The sequence below is a fragment of the Equus przewalskii genome, chromosome X (genome assembly GCF_037783145.1).
Source record: "Equus przewalskii isolate Varuska chromosome X, EquPr2, whole genome shotgun sequence".
NCBI classification, from domain to species: Eukaryota; Metazoa; Chordata; class Mammalia; order Perissodactyla; family Equidae; genus Equus; species Equus przewalskii.
Window position 1 is genome coordinate 36,461,375 of NC_091863.1, and position 22,648 is coordinate 36,484,022.

The following is a 22,648-nucleotide window of genomic DNA, read 5'->3' on the forward strand; positions in this document are numbered from 1 at the left end:
CTGAATATTCAAATATTCCATATTAAACATACAAAAGAAAAACAACTACAATATAAAAGATGAAAAATATTTGGTAAAATATATATAAAATTTAGCAAATATTATATATATTCAGAAGGAATAATATGAGAATCTCCATGTCATCATTTTGAGCTATTATGTATTTCAAAAGGCTAGATTCCACCCGAAAGAGCCAGAAGAAAGATGCTTAGATAAGATGCTTTTTATGTTCTCCTCCAACCAAAAGAATCTATTCTATAATTCTAGTAATTACCCAATAAACTGGACTCCCCAGTACACTGGATTATTCTACTGGTTTCAAAGTATATTGTTTACTTCCCACAAGTGCGTCAACAACCAAGATCACAAAATGGATACTTGATACAGAAAAGCTCCTTTATCAAAGGCAGAGACAGACAGACCATCCCAGTTACAAAGCAGCTGCTAAGTTCAAAGCTCTATGTGGAGGGTACAACACTCAATAAGGCAATCTCTCCAGCTACAAGGATTGTACAGTCAAGTAAGGGAGATCAGACTTATGCAAATAACTGCAAAACAGGGTATGGTACGTCCAAATAATTAAAATGCATTGGAGATAAAGCTAAAAGCCATTAGGAAAAACTCAATATTTTTAAAACTCCATTCAGTATATGTTGCTGAGCACCTGCTGCGTGCCAAGCACTGTACTAGGCTCTGAGAATTCAAAGATAAATGAAAATAGCCAACATTGATTACGTAGTTACAATGGGTCAAGGAATGTGTTAAGTGCTTTTACACTCTATCTCATTTGCTCCTCACAACACATCTATGAAGTAAGTAATATTGTGATCTTTGTTTTATAGAAGTCAAAGTTTAGGAGGTTAAGTAATTTACCCAAGGTCTCAAGGTAAGAGAATGGGTCAGCTGCGATAAGAATTCAAACTGCCTAGCTTCAAAGCCCACAAGTTAACTATTATCTCCTTAACTGCCACAAAATCTCTACCACACTCCAGCTCAGTGGAGGACACAGAGAAAATAGGGCTATTCTAACGGGGGTTTGAAAAGGCTCCAGTAAGAGAGGCAAGTGCTGAACCACCTGAGAGCATCAAGAAGGCATCACAGTGGAGGTGACATCTGAAACAGGTCTTCAAGGCTGAGAGATGGAGGAAGAACTGCACACGTGGACAAGTGAGGAAAGGCATTCTCTGCAGAGGGAACAGCATGTGCAAAGTTATGGGAGCATGGTAGTTAGTGTATGGTACATGCGGTCCTGCAAGTCATTCTGTGTGGCTAAGGGCTGAGCGGGGAAGGGAGAGCAGAGGAGATGAAATTAGCAAGGTACAAGAGCCAAAAGATAGGTGGTCTCTGGGCCATGCAAAGTTAGGTCAAAGGATTCTAAACATTTTAGAAAGTAAACTCTGTAGAAGAAACTCTAAAGGTGATCCAGTATATACTCCACATCTACAATTCCCAAAAAATGCCTTTCCTCTCTTTTTCGACTCTCACAAGTCTCACATGTCCTCACCATTGGCTCTGTCTATATCTTTCTCCTCTCTCCCCATCTCTCTCTTCTCCCCCCACCTCTCTCCAGCCCTTCTCCCTTCCCTACATCCCCCAAAGCCTGAGAATCGGACTGAAAAATTCAGAAGAATCCTTAGGAGATAAAGGAGGGGGGAAAATGGAGTGAACAAAAACAAATCTTTGTTCAGCATGCAGGGCATGGGGAAAAGGAGAAAGCTGGGAACACACATTAATAATATTATCCCCATTACATATCGGTTAGAACCAAAGCTTCAATTAATAAAGCTGACTGTAAAAGCCAAGTAGACCAGAACTGAAAATACAGTTTTATTTTTGATAATCAAAAACAAACGCAAAATAAATGCCCTGAAATACTAGATGAAAAATTAACAAGTAGAACCAGAGAAAGATAGAATAAAATAGACTCTTTTTTTTAAGATTGGCCCTGAGCTAACATCTGCTGCCAATCTTTTTTTCGTCCTCCTCCTCCCCCTCCCCCTCCCCCTCCCCCTCCCCCTCCCCCTCCCCCTCCCCCTCCCCCTCCCCCTCCCCCTCCCCCTCCCCCTCCCCCTCCCCCTCCCCCTCCCCCTCCTCCTTCTTCTTCTTCTTCTTCTTCTTCTTCTTCTTCTCCCTAAAGCCCCACAGTACATAGTTGTATATCCTAGTTGTAGGCCCTTCTGGTTCTACTATGTGGGATGCTGCCTCAGCATGGCTTGACAAGCAGTGCTAGGTCCGCACCCAGGATCCAAACTGGCAAAACCCTGGGCCGCCACAGCAGAGCACATGAATTTAACCAATTGGCCATGGGGCCAGCCCCAAAATAAAATATACTGAAAACAGATTTCATATATTAAGCTAAAAAGGAGAGAAAGAACAGGGTATCCTGCAACAGAAGTAAAATTTTGATTAAACATAAAAGGGCCTACATGAAGTTTCTAGAACCTAGATGATGATGGTATAAAATCTTTGAGTACAAGTTCAAAATAATCAAAATGTAAACCTAATTATAGTAGTGTATTACTGACTGCTATTAGTTCTGAATAATGAAAATATAAAATAATAATAAAGGTTGTTGTTTATCATCCTTCCTCCTAAAAGACCATTGAGAATTTGCTAAAATAGAAAAGACATGACAAAATCTCTTATTTAAATAATAAAAGACTTTTTTAAACTACCTTAATACCCACAGCATAAATGGAACACTGGGGAACAATCGGGAAGAGCAATGCATCGATAGCTTAATGGCTACTTTTTAGAACTCACTGGTCTCAATGGCAGTATCTCCAAACATATTCTTCCGGAATATGCCAGAATTTGTGCCAAAGAAAAATTCAAGGATCCTGCAGCACAGCTGATGACTGGGATAATCCTAGCTGATGCTTCACTTCCCCTAGGAACACCACGCTCTCTACTCCATGTAACAAAATAAGCCAGGGCCGGCCCAGTGGCATAGTGGTTAAGTTCACGTGCTCCACTTCAGTGGCCTGGGGTTCACCGGTTCAGACCTTGGGCGCAGACCTACACACCACTCATCAAGCCATGCTGTGGCAGCATCCCACACCGAAGAACTAGAACGACTTACAACTAGGATATACAACTATGTGCTGGGGTTTCAGTTAGAAAAAAAACAAAAAAGAGAAGATTGGCAATGGATGTTAGCTCAGGGCCAATCTTCCTCACCAAAAAGCATACCTTAAAAAAAAGAGAGAGAAAAGAAAAGAAGGCAAGTCTTAGGCAAAGGAGGAGAGTTAATTCTTCATGACTACCTACCATGAGCCGGGCACTTGACATGCATTGTCCACCTGATGCTCACAGTAACTCTAAGGTTGGGTTTGTTATTTACTTGACAGATAAGTGAATTGAGACCAAGAGAGATTAAAAACGTAGCCAAAATGAAATTGGTAATAAATGATAAATCCAGGTTCTGAACCTATCTGTCTGACTGAAAAGCCTTGCTCTCTCCACTACACCAAAGAGCCTCTCATTAGCGGGGGGGGTTGCAGGAGGACCACATTCCCAAGGGACACCACGACCACTGTACACACAGTTCATTTCAAACAACACTCCATTTCAGGAGACATAAGCACCCTGGGCCCAGCCCTAGGGGTAAAGAGAAGGGAAAAGACTCTGGCAATAATAAGGATAATGATGATGATGATAATGATGGTTATACTCTCCTAAGAAGAGAAGTCAGCAACTGCAAGGCCCAAAACAGAGGAAGACAAAGTAGGGAAAGGGAAAAAAGTTAAAAATGGCACTCACAATGGAAGATGAATAAAAATGGATGAAAGTAAAGAAAATAAGAATAAAGAGACAAAGTCCAGAAAACGAAATAGAGAAAAGGTCAAAAGGATAGAAGAGAAAAGGATAACGAGGTTGAGAGATGGGGACAAAAGAATAGGAAAAGGGACAACATTGAAAAAAGAATGGAGAGAAGCATTCTGCCTTCCTTTGAATAATGTGGCATTCATGCCCTCCCTGCCACCTCCCAACTTCTGATGTCCTAGAATGAACAACCATGCTCCCTCAATTATTTATACCTCTGATAAAAGGTTTATGAAAATGACATGTGTCCCTGGGGATTCCTCTTTATTAAAAGAACTATTACCACACTAAACAGCACAATGAATGCCATAGCCAGAACAGGTATTTAAATAGAGGAGCATAATTAAAATAAGTAGAAAGATATGAACAATTCTAACATCTTAAAATGTTTAAAAACCTCTGTTGACCAGGGAGTCAAGAGCATAAAATGGAGAAAGGAGAGTCTATTCAATAAATGGTGCTGGGAAAACTGGACAGCAAGATGCAAAAGAATGAAAGTAGACCATTATCTTATACCATATACAAACATTAACTCAAAATAGATTAAAGACTTAAATGGAAAACCTGAAACCATGAAACTTCTAGAAAAAAACATAGACAGTACGCGCTTTGACATCAGTCTTAGCAGCATATTTTCAAGTACCATGTCTGACAGGGCAAGGGAAACAAAAGAAAAAATGAACAAATGGGACTACATCGAACTAAAAAGCTTCTGCACAGCAAAGGAAACCATCAACAAAATGAAAAGACAACCTAACAATTGGGAGAAGATATTTGCAAACCATATATCGGATAAGGGGTTAATATCCAAACTATATAAAGAACTCATACATCTCAACAACAAAAAAACTAACAACCCAATTAAAAAATGGGAAAAAGATCTGAATAGACATTTCTCCAAAGAAGATATACAGACGGCCAACAGGCACATGAAAGGATGTTCAACATCATTAACTATCAGGAAAATGCAAATCAAAACTACAATGAGATATCACCTCACTCCTGTCAGAATGGCTATAATCAACAAGACAGGAAGCACCAAGTGCTGGAGAGGATGTGGAGAAGGGAACTCTCATACACTGCTGGTGGGAGTGCAAACTGGTGCAGCAACTGTGGAAAACAGTATGGAGAATCCTCAAAAAATTAAGAATAGAACTACCATACAATCCAGCTATTCCACTGCTGGGTATTTATCCAAAGAACATGAAAACACAAATGTGTAAAGATACACGCACCCCTATGTTCACTGCAGCATTATTCACAATAGCCATGGCTTGGAAGCAACCTAGGTGCCCATCAAGGGACGAATGGATAAAGACAATGTGGTATATATACACATTGGAATACTACTCAGCCATAAGAAATGGTGAAATCTGGCCATTTGTGACAACATGGATGGACCTTGAGGGTATTATGCTAAGTGAAATAAGTCAGAGGGAGAAAGTTAAATACCATATCATCTCACCCATAAGTAGAAGATAAAAACAACAACACACAATCACACAGAAACAGAGATTGAATTGGTGGTTACCAGAGGTGAAAGGGGGAGGGAAGAAGTCGGAAGGGGTGGTTAGGCACACGTGTGTGGTGATGGATGGTAATTAGTGTTTGGGTGGTGAAGATGATGTAATCTACACAGAAATTGAAATATAATGATGTACACCTGAAATTTATATAATGTTATAAACCAATGTTACCACAATAAAAAAAAGTTTTTGTGTGAACATATGTTTTAATTTCTCTTAGAAAGATACGCGGGAGTGGAATTACTGGGTCATGTGGTAAGTGTAGGTTTAACTACTTAAGAAACTGCCAAACTGTCTTCCAAAATGGCAGTATCATTTTACAATCCTACCAGAAATGTATGAAAGTTCCAGTTTCTCCATATCCTTGTCCAACACTTGGTATTGTCAGTCTTTTTAAATTGTAACCATTCTAATAGGTATGTAGTGGTATCTACTTGAGTTTAAGCTCAGAAAGACAGTCTTAACTTTGGGCTAATGAGAATAACCACAGGCCTACTTACTGATAAAAAGTTTAGGCCTGAGAGGAGGGTCTTAAAATTTTGTCTAATAACTAAGTTCTAGGTTTTAGAAAAGAGAGGAGGAAAACTATCTTTTCTTTACTAAAAGACTCATTTGTGAATCTCATTCTTTTAATTCCAAAAATAGTTATTCCAAATTTGGGGATTATTTTTTATTACATGCCTTTTGAATTTCAAGAGATTAGAAAAATCCATACTGTATGATGAAATTGGAAACTCTGCCATTTTAACATAAATTTAAAGAATGTAATTTTGTGTTTTACTCTTAGTGATAAATGCAGAAACACATAGTTGGGAATTTGGGGCATAACAGGTTTGATTTCAGGCAAGCCTTTTGATTTTTCCCCTAAAACTAACTAGCTGAAGGTTTAAATAATTGTGATGTAAAACATGGGATTTAAATTGCAATGTATTGTAATTACATGGTGTTATAATTGCCTATATTGACGTCTTTTACGAAATGATTCTAACAGGATTCAGATAATCTGAAAATTATATAAACCTATGGAAAAATTTTCACTTGAAATTTTGGGTATGGTTTAAAGGTATAATATCTGGCATGTTTTCCAGGTATTTTTAAAATTTTAATTCTATTTTATTTTTACATACTCTGATTATTATATTTTATAACTTTCCTAATTGGCTTTAGGCAAAACTTCAAGAATCTGAATTCATGTATTGTTCTTTGCTAATCATTTGAAATTCTAATGTACTTGATCCTCCTTGATCCCCCTGCAGGAAAATTTAAAGTTTTGGCTGGTATTGGGTGGGAAGAGAAAAGCAGTCCCTGACATCCAGGAGCCAGCATGGCACTATCCGCTGGCCTTGGTGCTGCTACAAGCTGGGCTGGCAGCCACAGGTAGGCCTGGGTGTTCTCCTCTTGAACATGAACACTTTCAGAGAACGCCACTCTGTGACCTCAAAGGATCAAGACAAAAACAAGACCACTCCATAATCACATCTGAACACAGACAGAACGTGAATACTGTCCAAGCCACAAAATGCCAAACGTCCCCCTCTCCTAGCTCAGAAAAGTGATGGCTGCTTCTCTCCCAATTACAGCTGTAGCCTCCCTCTAGTCTGCTCTCCATTATAAATGACATTTATCATGATATACAATCATACCCCCACTTCCTGATAGCACCCAATCCAGAGCAAGGCCCCACTTCCTAAGCCCTCCCCAAAATTACCTAATACAAGCCCAAATTCTATAGTAAGTCTTTTTTAACACCTGCTTACTTAGACATCCCACGGTTACTTAGGGTATGTATTCTCCCTCACTGCAGTGAGTAAGAAACCAACTTTTTCAATTAAAAAAAAGTCAAGGTGACCCAAGAGATCAAATTATATTTTAAAAATTTATTTTTATATTGTTCAAAGCATAGAGATTCACACAGTACTACATAAATAATCAGCTCACCACAAATCCAATATCAATGAATGCAAAGTCATTAAAATTCTAATTCTGTGGTCAGTAGTTTTGATTATAATTATTATGTTTACAATAGATGGAAAAAGCGAAATAATATTTTTAAATGTATGCATACCCCATAGGATCAACCTTTATCCTGCCATTTACTATAATAGAGTCATTTGCAAAATAGCAAACAAATTAGGCTAACTAGGAGCCACTGACAAATGAAAAGAAATGAGAGCATAATTGTAGAGTTTATGTAAATGGCGCATAACATCCACATAAATCATATAAAAACATTCAGTCATTTGCATTTTTCTAACTAGTCTGACTTTTCATAAAAGCAGCTAATGATAGATCATATATGATAGCAAGAGCAGCATATTATAAACTACTACATGCCAAATTTCAATTAATAATGAAGCAGTAGGTGCCTGGTATAATTAGAAAGAGCCCCAGGCCAGGAGATCCAGGGTCTGGGCTCAGTTCTAGGATGAACTAGCTGAATTTGCCTTTAGTCATAGACTAAGACTAAAGTCTTAGGCATAGACTGCTAGAGGTAAAAGGACACTGGAGATCAGCTAGCCAAGGAAACTGAGGCTCAGAGAGGTAAAGTGACTAAACCACAATCACACAGACAGTTCCAGTGCCTCCAACATGCAGCCTCAGAACTCTGGCCCCTGTCCCACTTCTTGGGAATGATACCTCATTTATAGAGTGAGAACAATCATCCATGTCTGCTTCTTTCTCACGGAGGTGCTGGGCTGATGACTGGAACCAACTGCTGTGAGTGAATATGTGCTTGCTTATATTTAAATGAATTCAATGAAATAACTCATCTTTGGGGGTCGGTGCTGTCTGCATAAATCCTCTCAATGCCAGAGGTTTTAAGAAAGTAGGACTATGTTTCTTAATGGCAGCAGTATCAGCATTTTAAGTAGAACATTCTCCCCAGTGTGGGGTGGCCCTCCCCACACTGCAGGATGTAAAAGACACAGTTAGCCCCCAGCTACTCAATAGCAGCAGCACCTCCAGGTCAAGGCTGGCCCCAGGTCGAGGTGATTTAAAACATCAAAATTAATGCAAAAAATCCATGGTCGACAAAATATCGAAATGCCAGAATGTTAAACAAAGATGCAATCAGTATTACTGATTTTTCCTTTCGCCTCAGGCTCTAATACGGCTCAACTTGGCACTATTACTGATCCTGTCTTTATTGAAAATGTTGGTATTTTGTTCATCATGAATTTTTACATTAATTTTGATTTTTAAAGGGACTTCATTAAAAACTATCTAGCTCGGTTACTGAGTTTTGGCGCATCCCTTAAATTTTGCAACCAAGGCAAGTGCCTCACTTGCCTCACCCTAGTCCAGGGCTGCTGCTGGTCATTGTGACAACCCAAAACACCTCCACACATTTCCAAAGGCCTCCGTGGGTTGAGAACCAGGGGCTAATTTTTCTCATATAACAACAAGTCCAGAGAAAGGCAGCTTGGGCGTGAAATAGTGGCTTCATAATGCCAGCAGGGCCCTAGATTCCCTTCATCTCCTCTGCGCTCACAAGATGGCTGCTGTGCCCCAAGGAATCATACACCCCAGACAGGAAAACAAAGGTAGGGAAAAGGGCAGGAAAAATGCGCCAGCTGAGCCTGACTCTTTTAATTAAAAATATAACTTTCCCAGGATTCCCACCCAATAACCCTTAACTCATATATCATTGGCCAGAAATGAGTCATGTGGCTGGCCCTAGATGCAAGGAGCCTGGGGGGAGAACATGTTTAAGTGGGCACAACTCCAGACAGAACAAAATTAGTGCCCTCTCCATAAGAATGAAGGGGAGAGTGAATAAAAGATAAACAGTTACAAATGTCTGGGGGACACTTGTTTGTTGTCAGTGCCATGCAGCCGATTCTCACTCCTCGCGACCCTGTGGAGAGCAGAACGAATCCTACCTGGTCTTTTGCACCATCCCCTCACCTTCTTGCCCTCTATCAGACAAGGCTCAGCTACTATTTATAGGGTATTCGTGGCCAATTTTTTCAGAAGTGGGTGGCCAGGTCCTTCTTCCTAGTCTGTCTAGTCTGGAAGCTCTGCTGAAACCTCTCCACCATGGGTGACACTGCTGGTATTTGAAATACTGGTGGCGTAGCTTTCAGCATCACAGCAACATGCAGCCACCACAGTTAGACAACTGACGGATGGTGTGGTTCCCAGATCAAAACAAACACCCCACCCTGGCAGTGAGAGCACGGAATCTTCACCACTAGACCACCAGGGCTGCTTCGTGGGGGCCATGCAGGATAAAAAATGCTGGCTCTTTTTGGTGATTGCAAAGAGCATCTTCTCTGCTTGTAATCTGATAGTCTGCCTGAGCAGAGCATTTTGATGGTCGCTTTTAGAATGAAGGATAAAAACCAGCATGTTGTCTTAGGTTGGGCTCCATAGAAACAGAGCCTGAAACAGGGCTGTAGGTGCATGTGATTTATTAAGGGCACACTCTTGGGAGAAACCTGTAAGGGAGTGAGGGGAGCAGCCAAGGAAAGGGGAATGAGCCAATCAAGGATGCACTGTCACATGAAGTTTTGCCTTGGCCTGATGCACAAGGGCTATAGGCCTAAATCACCATACAGAGTTGCCCCACCTTGAGGAAGCTCAGCTTTTTACTCCTGACAAATGGGTCAGCGGCTACCTCCCGTCGTGGTGAAGGGGCTACTGTCGCCTCCCAGGCTTCCCTGGGTGATGCAATGCCCACTGGCCAAGAGCAACGCTCCAGAGAGGGTTACAGGTGTGAGCTGTTTGCTCCAGTAGTTGCTGCAGCTGGGAGGAACGGGTGCCCTACCCCTAACGTGGACTGAGGTGGGCACCAAGAGCATCTACTACAAACATGAATTTTCATACACTTTCCAAAGAACTGCCTTTATTTCTATTTTGTGTTGTTTGAGAATGTAACCCTAAATATACTGCTACAATTCAAAGCTATCGGAAAAACTGGCAGCAAGCTGAAAAGATTTCATTTTTAAGAAAAATGATTAACAGGTGTTGACTTGTTTTGTTGAACCATGAACGTAGAAAGCCCTTCCTAATTTGCTCTGGGTTTTAACCAGGATCCAGTGTAGTTCACAATCTCATCAGAGCACATAAATATTTCATAGTCTTAGTGTCTCATTTAAAGCTCAATGAATATTTAACTGAAGTTGACCAACAAAATAACTGAAAGAATTATGTTGCATTTAGTTAGGCCTGAAATGAGCAAGCTCTTCATTTTCTCAAGTAGTTTGAAGATAAAATTATTCCAACTTCATAAAATATTCTACATAATTTTATAAGTAATTAAAGGGCTGCAAAACAGGCTTGAAAGGCACATATTAAATGCTGAGAAAAACATGAAATAAGATGAATTTTCAACTTTAAATGCAAGAGGATAGTTTATATATTGTGGCCTACAACATTACTTATTCAGTAGTAGATTAAACTATTGTCAATATGCTCTTTCTGTCACAAGAAGTAAAAATAGAATCTTTTCTTTGGCCCTTGCAAGTTAAATATTCTAGAATGATGATGTGTAAACACCTATAAGACTGATATTAACAGGAAACCATGTGTGATCTACCCAGGTAAGTCAGCCCAGAAACTGTTTCTGAACTCTGGGTCCAGCACTGAGCAGGGCACTGAAAAATAATTTAAAAAAGAGAAATATTGGTCCATGTTCAAAGTCGAGATGGTTTCCCGGGAACGAAGCTTCCCTGCCGTCTGTTAGATCTCCATAAGTGTCAGAACTGGGCTTTAAAAAGAACATGTGCTCTCATTGATCAACCTTAACCCAGACGACCTGGGATATGTCACTTCTACCAAATTTGAAGCCAGTTTAATTGGAATCAAAGTATTGTCAACCAGTCCATGTTAAAGCTGCTAAAAACCACCTGGTAAACTCAGCATACTAAGGTTTGAATTCTTTATCTAGACCTGAATTATTTTTTAGTTACGAGACCTAAATAATCTAATAACGGGTTCTTTTTCGAAGAACAGAACACGGGGCTGCGATACAGGGTTGTCTGATAAACACAGTATATCCATATAGCTGCCTTATGGAAAATATATGGTCACCTTGGATTTTTTTTCCCTTTGATCTTAGTCCCTTTTTAAGATATTCAAATGGATTACCTTTTTCAACTGTCAACATGCCAGTATGTGTGTGTGTTATGCGTACAAACATATACATTAAAAAGTTCAGACTCTTGTCTAATAATGGCATCTCTTTCCTTCACTTCTGCAACTCTTGCCATGTCACCCTTTGGTCCTCAGGAATGGGGAACCATAATTGGTATGGAGAAAAGAAGTGAGGGCATCTTTCTGTTGCTATTTAATGGCACATTCAGAATCAAACAAACTTATTTGGTTAATGGCAACTCACTAAGCAAAAGTGACAGTCTGACCAAACTCTTAGTTATCTATAGAAGGACAGATTATCCTGTCCAGGGGAAGTGATGAGAGAAAGGTTAATAAGCATTAGCTAAGAAAGGTGAACATTTGGCGCCCGCAACCAATGTGCCTGGTCAGAAACAGAAGCAAGAATAACTTTTCTTTGTTTAGGGTACTTTTGTTCTTAAATGTGTCTTTTCAGGAGAACTAGCCTTAACATTTACATTGAGGACTCATTTTCTCAAATCTACTTAATACTTATTACATGTAACATTTTAAGATTGCACGTCTCTCAATGTCATGTGACTTACCTGTTTATCAAAAGCTACCCAGGGGGGTGCGTCAATTCCCATTTCTTTAAGAAATGCACTGTATTTAGGCTTCCTCTTTTGCCTGAGACACAGTTCTCCACCTATTCCGGGTTTATCTTCATTCATCAACATCCTAACGTTGTTGCAAAAGCCCCAATGTTGAGGTTTGTGGAACTTCTCCTTTCCCACCTGTGAACACAAGAGACAACACAGAATGGCCAAAGTTACTCTTTATGACTTTTCTTATTTGTTTTCAAACGTAAACACATTTCTCATCGTTAATTTTTCCCATTACGAAATGCATATTAGAATGGCAAATAATTATGATCAATCTTTATCCATAAAGTTGTCAAATTTTAAATTCATTTTCACAAATTCAAAACTTTGGAAGCTTAATAAGAATAAACCCAACACTCCATGCTATTTAAAACATTTAAAAATAACTATTACTGCAAGTGAACGTTTAGAACATTAGCTTGCTAATTGGTCTATTCTACTTATTTGCCAAGAATGCAAATAGCGGGGAAAAAAAACCCTCCTCTACTTCAAGTAAAAATGTAACAGTTTTCCTGCAGAAGTCCAAACATTATTTTCACCAAAACAGAGAATAAAATCCTTGCCTCATTAAAATAAATGTAATAGCTCATTCCTCAGAGCTGACATCCTCCTCCTAATGGAGAACCTTGACCTCCCTCTTCCTTACTCCTTTCCCACCTTTTCTGGGCATCTGTGCAGAGAAGGAAAAGCCCAGATAATGCTACCAAGGGCTGGCAAAGATGTGGGCCCACATCAAATCATATGCACTCCTAGTAGGAAAGTAAAGCAGAAAAATCCCCCTGAGGAGAGATTTGCAATACCTAGCAAAGTGAAAGCTGTGTATGCCCTACCGCCTAGCAAGACCACTCCTAAATATCTTTTGCCCTGGTACATGAGGAGCTATACATCAGATTATTTATTACAGCAGTGTTTGTAAGAGTGAAAAGTAGGAAACAATCTAACCGTCCGTCAATAGCAGAAAAGATATCTCAATTGTGTTCTCTTTATAAAATGGAATATTAATAGAGGTTGAAAATTACATGTATCAATATGGACAAGTCTCAAAAAATGTCAACCAAAAAAAAAATAGGTAGTAGAAAGGCACATAAAATTTGATAATTCCACATATGTAAAGCCTGAAAATATTCAAAAATACAGTATTATTTATGGATAATATAAGTATGCAAATGATAAGCAGCAATTCAAGATAATATAATATCCATGATAATATGATGATATAGAATACAACAAATATCATACATCATACAATGAATATCCATGTACCCCCACAGCCCTGCATAAAAAAATAAAACACTTCAGATACAACTGAAGCCCTCTCTCAGAGTTCACGCCCTTGTCTCCCTCTCCAGAGGTAACCATTATCCTGAATTTGCTGCTTGAACTTTAACACTTTGCCAGGATTATATACAGCCAAGGCAATAGCCTCTTGCAAACAGAATGCATTGGCAGGAAGTCTGAGAGGAGGGTCAAAAAGACCTCATTTCAAGGCAACCTATTGAATGGGAGAAAATATTTGCAAGTCATATATCTGATAAGGGGCAAATATCCAAAATATAAAAAGAACTCAGAGACCTCAACAGCAAATAAACAAACAATCTGATTTAAAAAATGGGCAAATGATCTGAATAGACATTTTTCTAAAGAAGACATACAGATGGCCAACAGGTACTTGAAAAGATGCTCAATATCACTAATCATCAGGAAAATACAAATCCAAACCACAATAAGATATCACCTCACACCTGTTAGAATGGCTATTATCAAAAAGACAAGAAATAAGTATTGGTGAGGATAAGTATAAGTATTGGTGGAGAAAAGGGACCCTTGTGCACTGTTGGTGGGAATGTAAATTGGTGCAGCCACTATAGAAAACAATACAGAGGTTCTTCAAAAAATTAAAAATAGAACTACTATACGATCCAGCAATTCCACTTCTGGGTATTTATTGGAAGAAAATGAAAACACTAATTCAAAAAGATATATGTACCCTCGTGTTCACTGCAGCATTATTTACAATAGCCAAGACATGGAAGTAACCTAAGTGTCCACTGATAGATGAATGAATAAAGAAGATACAATGGAATATTACTCAGCCATAAAAAAGAATGAAAACTTGCCATTTGTGACAACATGGATGTACCTTCAGGGCATTATGCTAAGTGAAATAAGTCAGAGAAAGATAAATACCACATGATCTCACTTATATGTGGAATCCTTAAGGAAAAAAAAAACTCATAGATACAGAGAACAGATTGGTGGTTGCCAGAGGTGGGGGGGGGGGGCGGTGAGTGAAATGAATGAAGGGAGCCAAAGGTACAAACTTTGTTAGAAAACATAAGTCATTAGGATGTAATGTACAGCGTAGTGACTATAGTTAATAGTACTGTATTGTACATTTGAAAGTTGCTAAGGAAGTAAATCTTATAAGTTCTCATCACAAGAAAAAAATTTATAACTATGTGGTGACAGATGTTAACTAGACTTAATTGTGATCATTTTGCAATATATACAAATATTGAATCATTACACTGGACACTTGCAACTAATATGTCAATTATACCTCAATAAAAATAAAAAATATAATACTCAATATTAAAAAAAAAGAAACGACTTCATTTCCTCTTGTAGTGAAAGCAGCCTGGAAGAACAGGGAAGGGCGTGAGCAGCCCTGCCCAGGGGAGCCAGGGCCACAAGAGCTGCGCTGGGCAGGTGAAGAGCCCAGCTCGAAGGCTAAGGGAGGAAAGCTAGAGGCAGTGGTTAGGATGGTGAGCTGCAGCCTGGCTCTGTCCCTCAGAGGATCCACTGCCACCACCTCCACCAGCCCGCTACTCCTCGTTAACACACACACACACTCACACACACACTCAGCTTGCCACAAGTCAGTCCTAGATCACCACAGCAAAACAAAAGTTGGGTTGGTTAAAATGAATGATGCAGTAACATAGAATTTTATAAAAATTAACCTTCCCTCTTTTAAAGCAAGTAATTTCAGGTAATCACAAACTCACCTAAGGTCAAACAAATAAATGTTTATTAAGCATTTACTGTATTCCTAGTTTTGTGCCAGATATACTAGTTAAAATAAACAAAAGACCCAGCCCTTGCCCTAAGAAGAAACCAACGTTCTTGCTGATGGGACAAGATTTAGAAATATAAAACAACTAGAAAACAGTACATTTTGACCACTTACTATGAGCTAGACCCTTTACTAAGGGCTTTACATACATTGTCTATTTCACCATCACAGAACTATTTGATAAGTGTTACTACTGCCATTTTACCAATGAGGAAACCAAGTTAGAGAGAGGTAGACTAGCACACCCACAGTCACATGGTAACTAGTGGAGCCTGCATCTGAACCTAACTAAGTTCACGTAACCGTAAGCTCTGGTAAGTTTATCTGCCCAGAGTGATAGGCTGATGGGCTGGAGTAGTAGTGTTAAGGTGCTGCGGGTAACTGGGTACTCTCTTGGGCCTGCAGCAATGGGATGAATTAGACAGGAGAGGAGAGGCAAGGGTGTTCCGGGCAGGGTTATGAGTGATGCACTGGAGCTGAGCTGACAGCACCCAGCGTGAGGGGCAAGAGAGGGGCGAGTCTAATCAAAAGGACAAGCTCAGGTTTGGAAGAGGGGTGAAATAGGGTAGAATACGTAAGGAGGTCTATATTACGGAAGGCCTCACACTTAAATACCATATATACATCTGAAACTCTCCTTGAGCAAGGATGAAACATAACGAAAGACTGTCTGGGGTGACAATCTTCTAGATAGACTGAAAAACATTTTATAGCCATCAGAATGCCAAGAATTAGAAAACTAGATAATATCAAATGTATAAGTGGATGTGGGGAAACAAGAGAATGCTTCGCTGATGGGAGAGTTAACCATCTTTCTGGGCAGCAGTGTGGTACTACTTGGCAAAACGAGGGATGTGTATTCCCTATGATTCGAGAATCTCACTCCTGGATACACATCTCAGAGAAATTCTCACAGTAGCAAATAAATGGATATGTATGAGAATGTGTCATGGTATTTGCGAGAAGTTGGGGGCGACTTAGATATCTTCGTTGATAGAACAAAAAAGAAAATATGATTTAATGGATAAGTACACTATGGTGGATGTTTACTTCACCTCACTGCTTAGAAGCAATAAACCAGATGTATTACCTCGGGTTGCCATAACAACATAACACAGACTGGGTGACTTAAACAACAGAAATTTATTTCTCGCAGTTCTGGAGGCTGGGAAGTCCAAGATCAAGGTGCTGGCCAATTCACTGCCCAGTGAAGGTTCCCTTGTTGGCTTGCAGACTGCCAACTTCTCACTGAGTCTTCACACGGCAGTGAGAAAGAGAGCAAGCTCTCTAATGTCTCTTCTTATGAGGGCACTAATCTCATCATGGGGGCTCTACCCTCATGACCGCATATATACCTAATTACCTCCCGAGACCCCATCTCCAAACACCATCACACTGGGGAGTCAGGGCTTCAGCACATGAATTTGGGGTGGACACAATTCAGTCCATAGCACAAGACGTACATATAGCAATACAGATCCTTAAAACATATTGTTGGCTGAAAAAAATGTTATCTATAGCACACAATATCATTTATATTTTTTTAAAAACAACAATGCTACATATTTTACAAGGACACACACAGATTCAAGAATGCACACCAAAGACATTTGTATGGGAGCCTATATAAAGTGGAGAAGGAATGACATTAAGAATGATGAAGAATACAAATACACCAAACAAGAGAGAGACCTTGCACAGATCAATAATGATGTTGTACCAGAAATGGGGGTATTAATCCACCTCTTTGCACCCAACATTTAAAACAAAAGTGATGGACTGGAATGAGAGGTGAGAGGTAGGCAGACTAGGCGAGCTGCTAGGGCAGCCGAGGAAGCACAGGGTGACAAAGGCCCGCACAAGGGTGACAACAATGGGAATGGGAAGGAAGGGGCATCCTATAGGACAGGCACCCTCAAACTATCTTTGAGGAAGGGCAAGTTTGATTGTTTGTTTCCTCAAATCATTTCAGATTGATACTTTTGTAATATACAATAAAATTAATTACAAAAAATTGAAATAAAAACAAAGACTTAAAAACTTACAAGCCCCACTGATCACACCCCTGGATATCATGGCAATGGCAAATTGCTATATATAAGTTTCTGAAGATCCCCAGTGTCACAAATGCACACCACACTTTGAGTAGCACTGCTATAGTAGACATCAGACAAAGAAACCAACATGTGTGATTGGATGTGTTAAGAAAGGAAGAGTGATGGGAGGTGACTTAAAAGTTTCATGCCAGCTTCACTTCCACTTTGGGCGCTGGGGGGGTGGACAGTAAGGTAGATGAAGTACTTCCATCACCTGGCTCCTTAGCCTACGTATTGCCGCAGCTCCCAAGCATGGGTACAGCAGCACAGGCAGAGTGTCTCATTTCTGAAATTTCTGAAGGAGACTAAAGCAATGGTTTGAGCCTGAAGTGCCCTCAGCAAGGTGAGCCCTTCCTTTCCTGGTCACCACCACAACAACAAGAGGAAGAGAAGGGGCTGGAAGAAGCAAAGGGCAAAAAAGGTGTGCCTGCTGCCCCCCACATACACACACACATACACAACTGCTATGAACTCGTCAGCACATCTTTGTACAGCTAGTGACAATGACTATGAATATCAGACAAGGCATTTTTATTTTAAATATAAGATCCATCAATGCTGTGAAAATTGAGGAGAAACTACAGTATATAAAACTCAGAAAGTAGTTCAATCAAGTTCCTGCTACATTGATGAACAATTTCTCTATCCAAAGAGCATTAGCTAGGTACTTGTTAAGTATTTCCAATTCTTTTGTTAAATAAGATAAAATCAGCCAGACCTAATTCTTAAAAAGAATATTTTCAGCATGAAAGGAACTACTACTAAAACCTTTCCAAAACTCTTGGTTTGTGAGTTGTGAATTCACACATTCAAACTCGAAATCACAAAACACACACACACTTCTTTAAAGTTCAGTCACGCCAATTTCTATTGTTATTGTTATCAGCATAGCATGCAAATTCCATTTCTGCACTATCAGAGTATGAACCTGAAACTTCAATTCAAAATCCTATACCTTAGAAATTAATTGCTTGAGGATTTCTTTGGTGTGATGTAAAAGTGTGTAAGGCACCTGTTTCAAGTGTGTGCCCCTCCCAACACACACACAAGAGATTTGCCATTATAATCTCTTAGGATCACAGGTCAGCCTGCCTTTTGCCCTCGTAACTGTGAAACGCTGCTCAATCGCAGTTCAAAGAAGTCAGGCAAATGTCTTAGCAAATGATAAAGTCAGGAACACACTATCCCCAGATCCAGTGCTCCGTGGCATCTCAATTCCCTAGGTCCTATCCCACTTATGGCACCACTGTTGCAAAAAGAGAAGCCAAATCCAGGCTCTCCTTGATGTTTCGCATCAAATTAATAGCTGATACTACCACTCCTTCATTGTTGCTGAAGATTGGAAGAAAAATTTTATCACATGTTTAGATTGATTAAGGAATAATCAATAAGTTGTCAGAGCCACTACAGAAAACGTAAAGCTAACCCAAACTGAAAAGCAGGCTATCGTCATCAGCATGAGGAGCTGTTTATCCGTTTATAATGTCTCTTTCAGAGCTGCAGCACGTCAGAGTCTCTTTGTTTCTTTCTAGGCTACACTCCAAAGTCCAGATGCTTGACAACCATACGACAAAGGCAGGAAGAGTAAGCTGCTTGGTACGAACCTGACGGCTCATTGGGGCCACCATGAGCCAGAAGCCTATCTTTACAGATGTGAATATCATTCCTGTAGCCATAAATGTGTAACACATACGTAGCACTGTTCTAAGTACTTTAGAAGCATTAAATTCTTTAAACTCTCAGAGAAAATCCCTGAGTATGCGTTCTCATCACCCCCATTTTATAGATGGGGATACTCAGGCACAGAGAGTTTAAGTAATTTGCCCAAGGTCACTCAACCAGTATCAGTGGTGAATCCAGGACGCAAACTCAATGCCTGAACCCTTAGGCATTAGGCTTTGCACTGTTTGTGCCCTCTCAGAGAAAAGTAACAGACCTCCCCTTGGTTAAGTCATCAGGGTTGAATTAATACTTTTGTTTTGACGAATATAATAATGAAAATGTCCTCCATGACCTGGAAGGGAGGGAATAGATCAGATAATTGAACCTAGACTCAATCTCTTAAAAGCAGGACAGGTATTAGAGAGTGTCGCAGAAACCCTTTTACAGCCACTAGCAGTTACTGGAAATTTGGAGACTGGAGAAAGCCAGTTAATATTTAATATTTCAATGTACATTGACAACACTTACTTTTCAAACTACTTTTTGAGGTTAATGGAAAATATGATATAGAATCACCAAAAACTATCATTCTTAGACATCGCTGCCTGATCAGGTTTGGAACTGGTTTGCTTCCCTTCCATGAACAGTTTTTCTCTCCATTCATATCATATTTATTTTAGAAATTCATTTTCTCTTTTCTTCTTTTCTGTACTTTCATAGAGAAAAATAAGTTATTCAGCAAATACTGTGAACCTCCCAGAGAAAATAACAACAAAATTGCCTCAGGTACAGTGGGATCTGAGAGCTCAGGACCGTAAGAACATGAAAGCTATCATTACTTATTAATAAAGCTAAATCACTCACAAAGAAACCCCAAATGTAAAAATAAAAAAGCCATGTCAAAGAAAACGTCAAACACTTTTTAAGCTAATTTTCCTCCCTTTCCAAACCTAACTTGGAAAAGCGTTGTGCTCATGATTCTTACCCATCAACTCAATATAACAGTAAGATTGGCTTTAGATACTTCATAATGTATTTAAATCAGTATAGTGGAAAATAAAATCTAAATCAATACAATCTAGAGAGATGTGCAGCCCCTTCCTCAGAAGACTTGGATATTTTTCTCTAAATAATTCAACTCAAAGCACCAATCAATACAAAGAATTCTAAAGACTTCTCCCAAAGTCTGTTCAAATCACAGTTCATTGTAGCTGATTAGTACACCCATTCTCAAATTCCTTCTCCCTTGCCGGTCTTCACTTAAAAGTCAGCAAAGGCTAAACACTAAACTTGTTTCCTCTGCCTCCTTTTCAGAAGTCTGTTCTGGAATTCTGGAAAAGACTCCATCCTCTTGAGCCAAGGGACAAATGCAGGTGACACTGTCCCTAGCTCACTTCTTCCTGCTTTGAGATGTATACATGATGCCTGGAGCTACAGCAGCCACCTTGGGGTCATGGGCAGGAAGGTGGGGAGGATTACAGAGGTGCTGGCTCAGACAAAGTTGAGCCTTTAAACGTATGCCAGCAGCCACCTACCTCTAGACTTCCTGCTTGGGAAAAAAAATTAATTCCTGCTTGTTTAAGCTTCTATTGGTCAGGTATTCCATGACCTGAAGCAGAAAGCATTACAAACTAATGCAATTAGTCTCTAAAAGCTGTGTTTTAATGCTTTTTTTCTTTGTTACAGATAAGATTATTAAGTGATCTAAAAGGTAATTTTCTTTATACAATGAGAAAAATAAAGTTCTTCTCAAACTTTGAGCACAACAAATATGAATAAAATTTATCACCTTCACGGACTTAAGGGATCTATTTGAAATTAATTCTAAAATTTATGAAGTGGGGCAACTGGTTCCACTGATAAGACTAGAAGAATAGAAAGGTAGAGGTAGCTATGAGTTGTATACACATGGGCAGTACATCTGGAGATGGAAACCAGGAGTTCAAGACCTGGCCCAGAACCTTCTTTACGGATATTATGGAGGAAAGTCTACCTCGAGGTAAAACCAGGGAGTTGCTCATGGGACAGAGGTTCATGTGCACGGGCTGGTGTCAGGAGGGGGTAGGGTGAAGTGAGCTCCTTGGAACACCCAAGTTCAGCACTCCTGTAATAACACACCAGCTGTAGCAGCATCTGATGCAAGTTAATGGTCAAAGAAGGTGGCATCAGAAAACAAAGCACCTGCCACACAGTACAACACTCACGTCTGACTTCCCTCTCCCCCCAGCAAAGAGTCTGTGGGCCTTAGGGACCGTGGACCACACAGGGTAAGACCTATGGATTCAAAAATCCTGGGTCAGAGTGGAGGGGTGAGATATAAGGGCAGCACAGCTTCCAACGATACTTAGTGAATTCCTAAAGACTTTCAAAGGTAGTCTTGGCCCAAAGCTGTGAGGACAGTAGATGACAGAATCCCAAGAGTGGGAGGGCGTGGTGATTGTGCAGTTCTGCTGAGTGTGTTTTAGGACTGGAATCTGAACATCTGTATCAACAGTCCCTGAACCCACAAGAGCACGCATTGCAACAAAAATTATAACAACCTGATATTCATAACAATGATATTTAAAAGTGGGAAAGGCAGAGGGACCTAAATGGAAGTGAGGCTTCCGTACTTTATTTGAAGCAGCAAAACAGGAACAGCAACAGACTTCAGTCTATATAAGTCACATATACTTACTGTAATATCCAGATAAACCACTATGAAAACTAGACTAAGAGACACTCCAAAACACTACAAATAAATCAAGATGGAATCCTAAAATAAAGTTCCAGTAACCCCTACAGTTAACATCATACTTAACAGTAAAAGACTAAGAGTTCCTCCCCTAAGATCAGGAACAGGGCAAGAATGTCTGCTCTCATCATTCTTATCCAACATATTACTGGAACCTCTACCCAGTACAGTAAGGCAAGAAAAATAAATAAAAGACAGACAGATTGGGAAGGAAGAAATATAACTGCCTCTATTTGCAATGACAAGATTGTCTATGTAAAAAAAAAAAAGAATTTACCCCCCAAAATTCCTTAAACTAATAATTGAGTTCAGCAGGGTCAAAGGATACAAGATCAACACACAAAAATCAATCACATTTCTATATACTAACAATGAATATGTGAAATTGAAATTTAAAACACAATGTCATTTACAATCACGCCAAAGAAAATGAAATACAAAACATGTACAGGCTCTGCAGGCTGAAAATTACAAAATGGTGATGAAAACAATCAAAGACGACCTTAAGAAATGGAGAGACATAGCGTGTTCACAGATTGCAAGACTCAACATAGTAAAGATGCCAATTTTCCCTAAATTGATCTAGAGGTTTAATGCAATTCCTATCAAAATCCCAGCAAAGTTATTTGTAAACATAGGCAAGCTTATTCTAAAATTGATATGGAAAGGTACAGGCTCTAGACAAACAGGACTCTTGACAAAAAAAGAATAAAGTGGGAGGAATCAGTATACCTGATATTAAGGTTTACTATATTACTACATTAACAAAAACAGTGTGGCCTTGGCAGAGGGTAGACACATAAATCAATGGACTAGAATAGAGAACACAGGAAGAGACCCACAGAAACATGCTCAAATGATTTTTCACAAAGGTGCAAACGCAATTCAACTAAGGAAAGATAGCCTCTTCAACAAATGCTGCTCAAGTAATTGGATATCTATGGGCAAAATAAAATGAATCATGACCTAAATTTCATACCTTATATGAAAATTAACTCAAAATGGATTAC

At 39.5% G+C, this 22,648-nt stretch overlaps 1 protein-coding gene across 1 annotated transcript in view; it reads right to left on the reverse strand.

The window, feature by feature from the left end:
* Positions 1-22,648, reverse strand: part of EFHC2 (EF-hand domain containing 2) — a 178,531-nt gene that overhangs the window by 142,279 nt on the left and 13,604 nt on the right. The window contains exon 2 of the mRNA XM_070605966.1: positions 12,014-12,202. Coding sequence (XP_070462067.1) covers positions 12,014-12,202 — 189 coding nt within the window. The remainder of the gene's footprint in view (positions 1-12,013; positions 12,203-22,648) is intronic.